The sequence below is a fragment of the Aulonocara sp. 'chitande type north' Nkhata Bay genome, linkage group LG19 (assembly GCF_057382095.1).
Source record: "Aulonocara sp. 'chitande type north' Nkhata Bay isolate Kocher_YH1m ecotype deep benthic linkage group LG19, A_spYH_male_GT1.1, whole genome shotgun sequence".
In the NCBI taxonomy this organism is placed as follows: Eukaryota; Metazoa; Chordata; class Actinopteri; order Cichliformes; family Cichlidae; genus Aulonocara; species Aulonocara sp. 'chitande type north' Nkhata Bay.
Window position 1 is genome coordinate 7,820,352 of NC_141362.1, and position 10,601 is coordinate 7,830,952.

The 10,601-nt window shown below is 39.6% G+C and overlaps 1 protein-coding gene across 1 annotated transcript; it reads right to left on the reverse strand.

Annotated features, from left to right (window-relative positions):
- Positions 1 to 1,193: 1,193 nt before the first annotated feature.
- Positions 1,194 to 10,287, reverse strand: LOC147306413 (tumor necrosis factor alpha-induced protein 2-like). The gene is made up of 12 exons (XM_086275875.1): positions 10,194 to 10,287; positions 8,627 to 9,272; positions 8,262 to 8,373; positions 7,932 to 8,054; positions 4,271 to 4,365; positions 4,063 to 4,155; positions 3,837 to 3,960; positions 3,621 to 3,740; positions 3,370 to 3,525; positions 2,703 to 2,824; positions 1,670 to 1,816; positions 1,194 to 1,580 (listed from the first exon to the last, which is right to left on the reverse strand). The coding sequence occupies exons 1-12, from the start codon at positions 10,285 to 10,287 to the stop codon at positions 1,568 to 1,570; spliced, it is 1,845 nt and encodes a 614-aa protein (XP_086132001.1). The 3' UTR covers positions 1,194 to 1,567.
- Between the last annotated feature and the right edge of the window lie 314 nt (positions 10,288 to 10,601).

Consider the following 10,601-nt stretch of genomic DNA (forward strand, 5'->3'; position numbering starts at 1 on the left):
AGTGAAAAATACCAAAAGACATAGCACACATTAGCAGAAATAGCAGAATAGTTTAAAATTTGAACGGTGAAAATCGGCTGAAAATTGTGGAAGTAGTTAAGTGCCAAAAAGTGTACGGAAGTCCCAAGAGGAACTCAATCCGGTTGTTCAGTGTTGACGCGACGAATCCTACTTCCGGGTCTAAAGTAGTCTGCGTTTAATATGGCTTTTGTGTTGTTAACATGTTTAATGTTATGTATTTTCTTCTATTTAATCTCAAAAAGCTCCTAAAACAGTCAGTGATCACTGTTGACCTCCCTCGGCTTTTATTACCGCTAATCATTTATTTAAGCTCAGTTTTTAAAACCTTAGGATGTAACTACAGCCCAGCCCATGCAGCAGTATATGAATGACTAACCTCGTATTGTGGATGGATTATCTCAGTTGTTCTCCTGGCTGAAGTTTGGTCCTTTTACAGCATCCTGCCATGCGATTACATTTGTTTCTGACCACCGAGAACACTCACGTTAACTTTTATCGAGTGGGAAAAAAAGTTAGCTTGTTTATATTATGCTAACATAGCTATGTCGCTAGCGGTCACGTAGCACATTATATACCAGCTAGCCCAACTTCAGTAACCCTACAAACGTCACTGCTGTTTAGTTTTCTGTCTTCATTTATGCTGGAAGTGATAAGAAAGCTGTACGTTTTAATTTGTTTCCAAAACCCCGCAGTCAAGACATGCTATATTGTATTTAGATAGAAGCTAGCGAGCTAACTCCCTGCTAACTTCTAACTCCGTTAAATGTCATAAATTCCATTTTCATGGATGCCTGGATGTTAAACTCAATTGTTACACCTGGTAGAGCAGAACGCTGATCATTTTATTAAAGATGAAAGACTTTTTAGACAGTTTTTCAACTCTCAGTAATGCCACAGTGATCGTTTGATATGTGGACCTGCAGCGGAGTTTAGACCCAGACACGGCTAGTGACGTCAGACTGAACAACCGGATAGTGTGGATGCTATTACTTTTTCAAAGTAACTTGTCCAACACTGCTTATTATAGACATTAACTGTAACTCCATTCCCTGTCTGTTGCCAGTACTATTGCTGTTTTTTCCACATACTATAAACCCTACAGTCAGTTTACATGTGGATCATCTACTAAACAGAGTAAACAGTAAAAACAAATTGAGCTGGTTTTTGCACATTTATTAAAAAAAAAACTCAACTTACATCTATTTATGTACATGAGACATGTATAATTCTCTGTAATACAATATAGCATAAAATACAACTTATGAAAAAACTAGACTTTAATATCATTGTAGTTTTTAAACAAAACGACATATAATAGAACGGCACTGACCTGTTTGTAAGTGTGTAAAAACAGACTCTTGCATACTTATTCACAGTTTCTATGAAATGCACAAAAATTGCCAGCATGAATGTAAAATCTAGCTTATGTATACAATAACATACAGTAACTACAGCAAGCATTCACCATCACCGAGTCTGCGTATAATAGGGATTTCAGTCTAAGTAGCATCTGAAGGTTTTTCCCTGGCATTCACTCTGTATGTCTTTACAGAGATAGACTGTAACACAATATAATACACGATAATATTGCTGCTGTGCAACCAAACTCTCAGTCAGTGATACTCTAAGAAGCAAATGTGCGGCTCACCTCACTTTAATTTTGGAGAAAAACTTCCGGGTTCCAGGATCAGCACGGCTCTCTTTCAGTGTGTCTGACAGAGTGGTTTTGACGATTTTCCTGTCGGCTCTGGAGAGGTTTGTCTTGAGTTTGAGCAGAGCCGAAACATGTTTTTCACTGTTGGTGACAGAAAGAAGAAAGGGTTTAAAAAGAGATTATTTTCTCTATGTAAAGTCAGAGACTGTGAAAAAAGGATTGTCATGTGAAAGCTGCCACATTTGACATGGAAAAGAAAAAAATATAAAGAAATGAGTTTGAGCATTTTTTTTTAGCTAAATAGAATCTGCAATGTTTTATTTCACTTTCAACATAAGAATAACAGCAGAAGTTATAACTTCACTGATCCCGTCAAGACTTGTTTTCATTGACATGTTATGTCTTTTTCTGTGTGTAGCCAGTTTTCTGCCCCTGACACACATCCTTCCTACAAACACTAACAGCTGTCATTAGCACATCACCAAACCTCTTTGAATTGCTGAGAAGAGGGGAGATGGAAAAGGTCTCAGTCCACCTCTGTTGGAAATCTGACAATAGGTGGAGCTCTTACTGAAATGGATCCGTGCTTCAAATGCATGTGACTCTCCGAATATGAACTATTTTTACCAAATAACTCTTCCATAAAACTCTTATTCAGCATAAACATATATGAGTGCTATCAAGAGCAGTGTTTATGTCTCCTGGTTCCCTTCTTCCTTTTTCTTTAAGGTTAGAAATAAAACCAAAACTAGACAGTTTGGTTTTCTGGTGGAAGAAATCTTTCATTTAACTCTAATTAACAGCATTATTGACTTCATCTACTCACAGCTGCTGCTGCTTCTCTCATGCCAGCATGTTTTATTTAGTTCTCTGTTTCAGTGCACTATCAGTGAGACTGGTAATGTAAAATAGAAAGGCAGCACATCTACTTTCAGCTAATGTTAGTTCCCATGAATGTAGCTCATCCTGCTCACAAGATATATCTGATACCAATTAAGATGTTTCGCTCAGTCAGCTTCCTGTTTACCTGAGGTCGGGATAAGCAGATCCCAGTGAAACGATTTGCATCTGTATGGCAGGAATATCTTGGAGTTTTAGCACTTCTGCAATCTTGGTCAGGATTTCCTTTAACCAGTCTTGTTTGGATCCCTGTGAAGACAAATCAGTGACGTCAGTTTAGTCTGCAAGTTTCCCCAAACTGTAATCAGCATAGCTGCTGTTTTTGGAAATAATGATGCTTTTCCTTCAGGAGCTATTGCACTGGAACTTCCAGCTAGCTGGGCAGTAAATGTGAATCTAAATTATTTCAGTTAAACAAACTGGAATTTTGCTCCAATTCTTACCAAAAATCTTGTACTGCAAGTGGCAAAGGATCTTGTTCCATTTAATAATATTATAATCCCTGTCTCATAATTGTAACTCCTTGTCCTCTCACCATTCCAGATCCAATATCTATTGACAAATGTCTTTTTTCTATTTCTTACTGATTTTTCTTTTTCTTCACTTCACTTTGAAAGTAAAACCAAAATTAGAGGATAAATTTCAAAACTTTAATATAGCCCGTCAATGGTTCTTTTATTATTGTTAGCTGAATTTGTGACTAAGGTTGTTTCACCCTGTCAAACAATCAGTGTTTGTGCTTGATTGATTTTATTTGTGTCACAGCTAACGTGTGGAATGAAGGTAAGTCTCACCATTCTGGCAAACAGCTCGTGCAGTCTCTCTGCATTTTCTTTCACAGTCATGTAAGCCTTCAGCTGATGATCCTTGTCCTTCAGTTTGACCTCTCCTTTCAGGAGCCTCCGGACATATTCTACTGTCATTTCCTGCTGAAGCTGACCAATCAGCTCCTGAATGTAAGTAACAAAAAAACATTTTTTGTCCATTGATTTAAAAGTTGGTAATAATGGCTTCATAGCAAAGTTTCACGCGGTCATGTTTCTACCTGATGACAGGATTGAGTCGAACCCTGAAGTTCTTGAAGCTCGTCTTCAGTGCTGTTCAGCAGCTTCTCAAATGTGTTCTTCTTCAGCCAGTCACTGGTTCCCACCTTCTGGTAGTGTGGCTGTGTGGGGAACAAATGTAAGGCATTTTGTTGATCTCCAAAGATGATAGCTGAAATGAAGAAAAACTGCCTCTAAATCTGTTTTAAAGAACTTACTTTGAGGATCTTGTGCACAGGGGTTAATAAATAAGTGTGGGCAGACTGTTTCATCTCAGTCAGGACCTGCAAACAGTTTTCCCGCACATTCTCTGGGAACAGATCGTGCTTCTCAAAGAAGTCCCTTTAGACAGACCACACAGGACACATTAGCTCACAGTGAAGTATTCTCCTTTTATGATGAAGTTAAAATCTGAATTTCCATCTAACTGGATCAGAAACATACCTGAACTGTTTGACACAGCTGAGGTTTGCCTTTATGAAAGCTTTGCTGTGCCGTTTGTTCTGCTTAATGATGTCTTTGTGAAATTTTTGATACCTGCAAAAGATTAAGAACAGCTTTCACTTTTATTATCTTGTTATTACCAAACGTAAAACTAAAATGTATTTTCAAATTTAAATATTTAAAAGACAGCCTTGTGAAGCCTTGTTACCTCTGCATGAAGTCTGTCAGGTTGGATGTTATTTCCTGGGCCTTGTGCGGGTCTCTTACAGTTATATGTGCTGATGTCACGATGCCGTTGATAAACTGAAGACAAATGGATTGACAAATCAGTGGCAGTTTTAAGTTCCCAAAGCACTTTACAGAGCAATGCACTTCCATCATTTTCAGATCCAGTTAAAGTAACAATGTTATGTCATTTTTTCACCACAACAATTTTTATTGCACAGTTCATAGCAATGTATCCAAAGCCTCTCGTCATGGTCAACAATTAGAAGTCAACAAATGCATGACTCACCGGAGATGGGCAGTAATGCGTGTTACTGTAATCCGATTACTTTTTTCAAGTAACGAGTAAAGTAAGGGATTACTATTGCAAAAAAGGTAATTAGATTACTGTTACTTTACCGTAAGCACGCTGCATTACTGCGTTACTAAAACCATGATTTTTTTGTGAGCGTCTCATGACAATGACGTAAGCGAGCGCCACGATCGTGGCAACAGCTGTGTGCAGATCAAGAATGAGTAATTGTCACTGTCGCTACCCGATCCGTACCAGAAACCCGATCGGTACCCCGCATGCACAAATCTTACGTCACTTCCTTTCTTTGCAAATATTGCGACAGTTAATGTATTTGAGTGACATGGTTAGCGCCCAGTTAGCTCATAGCATTTCTCAACAGCACTAAGTGATTTAGTGATAGTCGAGTGTGTTTATGCTTTTCTGTGTAGAGAGGATTGTTGGAACAGTGAGGATGATGTCCGCTATCACTGTCAATTGTCAGTAAACACTTAATCTGGCTGATGAATCTTCACGTGACATATTACTAAGTCATAGGGGTGCAACGATACACAAAATTCACGGTTCGGTTCAATACTTTGGTGTCACGGTTCGATATTTTTTCGATACAAAAAAAATGTTCATGCCTTTTTAATTTGTCATTTATTAAAATTATAAATATATATTTTAACTCAAAAGTACAGTTTTTAAATTTAACCCTAACCCTTGTGCGTGTTTTTTATTTTGACAGCGAATGCGCACCTGCGGACCACTTATGTGCAGCCCTGGTTATTTAGCTCATCATATTGCAGCCACAGAAATTCTTTTGTCCATGAAACCATAAAGCTGCACTTTCTTTTTGCCTTATAGTCTGATTTGTCATAACTTCTCCGTTTTGTGGTAAGCTTTTCTTTGGCTGTCACTTCTTCACCCTGACCTGTCTTATTTGGCTCAGCAGAACTGAAATGCTTTTACACATGCACTCACATAAGCTCAGCGATTCTCTGCGCGATCAACCTCTCACATGTTTAAGCTTGCTGCGGGAGATTTCACTTGTCATGTTTGCATAGTAAGCTAACGATTAATAAGACGATGTCAGAGGAATTGGTGCACAAATTATCATCACTCACCAATCAGTGCTGTCGCTCTCTATACACAGTTCGCACGATTGCAAAGTGAAAGCAAAAAAACAAGCGCAAATTCAAACGCGATTTCAATATGTCACATATTGACAGTGGCTCACCGATGCCAATGACATAATTACCCAGCTACATTTCCGAAAGAATGCAAAAGCATTGACATATATTTTTCCTTCCTACAATAGGCCGACGGGCAGGGAAGAGATAGATTTTGGTAGCCCGACTGAAAACATCGCTAGCCCCGGGACGTTGGGCTAGCGATATTGCAAGCCCTGTATCTGATTGAGGAATCACTCATCTTTGGAAAAGAGAGTTTATTACAGAGAAATGTCTCTTTCCAAAATAAAAGCTATACTATCCGCTTCTTCTGGGCTATATTCTCAGCAGCATATTAAACATATAAGGAGAATCATGTGCTAACAGCTGTCTAAATGACTCGGCTAAAGTTAGTAGCATGCTTGTTGTTTTTGTCTTTGCACTAGGATGATGTCGGTGTAAATGTGCAGTCATATTCGTTGTGTTCCCACTAGTGCTTTCAGGTTAATCTCGTTGAAATGACCTTAACGCCACAACACGGCAAATCTCCGTTAACGAGCTACCGCCGATCGCCCCGTGCATGGGGCTAGACTGCCAACACGTTAACGAGCTAACTGCGCTAACACACTAGTTCCCACCCATGTAATTGAGCATTGCGTGGCACATCCAACATACTGTTTTACTTTAGTCCATGACTCGCTTACCTTCAGGGTCATACGTCACATGAAAACCAAAATAATTCCAAACGCCAGATCTGAATGAGAGTGGGGGAGGTGCCCTGCGCTCTTCCTTCTGTCTATGCTGTCTGTGTTGAGCGCTCAGTGGATCTGTGCTCGACAGTGCAGCCTAGGCGGAGTAGTCGAACGCAGATTCACTGAGCGCTCCACACAGACAGCATCGTCAGAAGGAAAGTTGATAAAATAAATTACAAATGTTGTATTGTTCGATACATACGCGTACCGAACCGAAAGCACTGTATCGAACGGTTCAATATCGATACGAATATCGTTGCACCCCTACTAAGTCAGTATTATTAAGTCTGCAATTAGGCGCCATTCTTATTTTACGGCGCTGTTGTTCAATCGGGGGACGCACTCTGTTAAGGAGAAAAGCATGAATTTGTTTATATACGGATTATACGTTGTTTAAATGTCCCGGGCTGTCAAAAATGAGGCAGAGCTGTTGAGAAATGCTATGAGCTAACTGGGCGCTAACCGTGTCACTCAAATATATTAAATGTCGCAATGTTGGCAAAGAGAGGAAGTGACATAAGATTTGAGCATACGCGGTACCGATCAGGTTTCGGGTACGGATCGGGTAGTGACAGTAATATATCGAGTTCAGGAGAGAGTATGAGCGTGCAGCGTTTAAAGCGTTTGATTCCGTAAAAAGTGACAAAAACATTAGTGTCCGCTGTTCACTGCGTGGGAAGAAAACTTCTTTTTACAGCGAAAAAACCCCCCCTAACTTCCGAACAATCACAGAGTACGCTACCAGGGAATGGGAAATTCAAAAACTCACGGATTCTTCCACTGACTGCTCCAGCACACCTGCACCAGGGTAAACCTCCGCCTACCCAACTCCTGCTTTACAGGTGAAAATAGAGCAACAGGACCGCTAGTCTTTGATTTTATTTATTTTCTTCTGTGTTTTAATTGCATCTATTTGAAAGACTGAGTGTAAACACAAAAACCTATTTTATCTTATGTGCAGGAATGTGCAGAAAATAGGTTTAAATGTTAAACTAATTTCTTCCAGTCAGAGAAAGTTGCATATAATTTAATTTTTGCTTGATGCATGAAGTTAAAAGATTAAAACTAATAAGACAAATTTTAAAAAGAGACTTTTCCATTTGATTACATTTTGTATGATGGATTAGGCAGAAAGTAGTTACTTTTTAAAAACATGATTTACAACCTGAATAGGTGATAAAGCGATAGATCTTTCAGCCCAATTCTAAGTAACTAATTACTTTTGAAAAATAAGTAATCAGTAAAGTAACAGGATTACTTTTTGGGGAAGTAATCAGTAATTACTTACTGATGACTTTTTTCAAGTAACTTGACCAACACTGTGACTCACTATAAGAATCCTTGAAGTTGGCCACCACAAGTGACACCTTTCAATTTATATTAATACATTTTTATAAAAGCATCGATTTCAGCCTCTTTCATTTTATTTTGTTGCAGCAACTCTACCTGGATGACATCATAGGCCACAGGACTGACGTAGCAACCATCATCTCTTCTCGGCTCCTTTCCTTGATCCCACTCTTTCTTTGCTTCATCCAATACTCGGCCAATATAAATCATCAGGTCGCTCTAAACACACAACAACACACAGCTGCCAGTTTTAAACCGCTTTCATGTGTAAAGATTTAATTACTGACAGTAATAATTACATCTACAATATTATGTTCAAAAAAATTAAACCAGCAACTCTTTGATGCTGCATTTACACATCTCACTTTAAGCCCTGCAATGACCATACTGATTAACTGGATACACGCCTCAGATACACTGTGTTACCTGTTGTTTGCTGAGGTACTGCTCCTCCAGAGGTTTCAGTAACTCGTCAGGAAGCAGGTTTCCCAGCGCTTCAGTATTGATATTACTGGCCAGCTCAGGTTTTTCAAGGATTCTGGTACACAGAGCAGATAACACATGAGTTTCTATAAACAACCCAAGTTGTGTTTAGTCTATAAAAATGGCATTTTATTTTGCACATTAAGAAAACAAGAAATTAGCCGTTACATTTGTATTATTATTCACTATCTGTAATTGTTCAGGTATTTATTCTTCTAAAAACAATGAAGGACCTCACACTGACAGACATCCTCATGTTTAGGCACAGAAAGATGCTGCTTCAAACAATAATTGAACTGGTGGCTTACCCTGGATAAAACTCCTTCACCCATCGCAGGAGGAAGCTGCAGTCCTTGTCATCCAGAACAAAGTCTGCAATCTTTTTGAGTCTTGCGCTGAAAGTTTGATGGTACTGTCTTGCATGAAAGTTACAGATGTCCATCTCTGGTGGGTAGCAGTTCTTCACAACCTCCACCACCCACTGCAGGTCCTCCTTCAGCTGCCTGCCCATGGACTGGACGTCTGCTCGGATAGGCGACTGGTTCACCTGATCACCAGTGGGGCTCGATGGGTTCTCCAAACGACTATACACTAATTCATGAAGCACTTTGTCATGGTGCTCCTTCCACTTCTTGGGCCTCCAGGCTGGTGTCGTCCGGCATCTTTGTCTCCACAGCTGGTCCTGCTCTTCCTCAAGGTTGATGGCTTTCACCGCAGATGTCAAAGCAGACACCTCTTCCTCAGTGCTGAGAGAAAGACTCTTCTGCAGAATCTGCCATACATGCTCTTCAAGGGCTTTATGGTCTGCAGCAAGCTTTTTTACTGCTTCCTCGTGATCTTTGAGTCCATCAGCCTCTGTTTTCTCTCCAAACAGATGTTTCTCCCTCTTGATCAGTTGTTGAGTGGCTTCAAACAGGTATTGTCTTTCAAGGTATCCCTCAAAAGTAGGATTCACTGGTGGACAAAAAAGAAGATCAATAATTTTCAATCAGTTCACATTTCTCCTAAAACAAGGTGTTTATTACTTCTAGAAGAAATGGAGATGGTTATGCCTGTTGTGGATGAACCCGACCAGGTCCGCATTCTTCTCCAGGTAGTAAAAAGTGACCAAAAGACCAAGAAAGGTGCTGAGAAATCTGCAAAAAAAAAAAAATCAGTAAGTTAAAAAGACCCTACTTTCTCTGTCTTAATATAACTTTTTTCTATGATTGCCATAAACTAATCATTTTAGCCTTGTGCACATCATGACCGTGAAATAACAAAAAAATAGATTAAACCATAAATCTGCAATACAGGCATTACTATTTTTAAATTTTCAATAAATAAATACAATGATTTCCGCTTTATAAATCCCACAATTATCACCAGCACCGTAACTTAACTACATGATAAAAACAAAACACAATAACAAAAAACTGCAATGTTTCATGCACGAAAGAAGACAACCCCCCCCCCCAGAAAAACACTTTTTACAGAACAACACATTTAAAAATGAGACATAAACAACATCAGCCCTAACACAAAGAAAACTACTGACATCATCCAATCGAATTACAACAATACGCCAAAGTAAGTCTGTAAAAAGTATTTGTGGCCAAACAAACTATCCACATTATATATATCAAAAAATTCATTAAGATTCTACTCACATAAGCTTCACAGTCACTGCTTTGAAAGTAACTGCAGCTGCTGTGAGCTTTTATGCCTAACGAGACAAGCTCCTCCTGCTCGGGCTATGTAGGGAAATTTCACAGAGACCCACAGAGCCACACATGCAATCCCTCCCCTTCCAAAGCACGCACACACACACACACACACAGAGAAAGCAGTGCTGTTTTTAGCATTAGGACAGAGGGCAGCAGTCTACACAGATACACCCAGACCTCTCCCCCCAGCTCTTCCAGTACAGGGCGCTGAGCTGTTCCCGGGCCATCCAGGAGAACCTCTTCAGTGTGATGGGGGTTTTCATGCAAGATAATTTCTCAGACATATCAGATGTAGATGATTCCTTACTAGTTCAATAAGCGAACCTCTTAAAAGGAGAATTTTTACATTTAACATATCATAATTGTCACGGGATGCCGGGGCAAGCCGGACCCAAAATGCAGCAGCGCTGGTGCAAGTGAGTTCATTTAACCAAAAGTGGATACAACAGGGATGGCGAGGATGAACCTGAAACTAAGAAAACCTAAACTGGGAAAAACTAACAGAAACTAACCAGAAACAGATATGCAGGGAGGTACAGGGAAATACACAGAAAGACGAAACACACAGGGCTTAAAT

Bases quoted from the DNA above. Each gene is read 5' to 3' on its own strand.
- LOC147306413 (XM_086275875.1), bottom strand. From the start codon at position 10,287: ATGAAAACCCCCATCACACTGAAGAGGTTCTCCTGGATGGCCCGGGAA. The intron at 4,156-4,270 runs GTAACAAGGCTT...AATCTTTTGCAG, and splicing joins CTGACAGACTTCATGCAGAG to GTATCAAAAATTTCACAAAG. The intron at 3,961-4,062 runs GTATGTTTCTGA...GTCTGTCTAAAG, and splicing joins AGCTGTGTCAAACAGTTCAG to GGACTTCTTTGAGAAGCACG.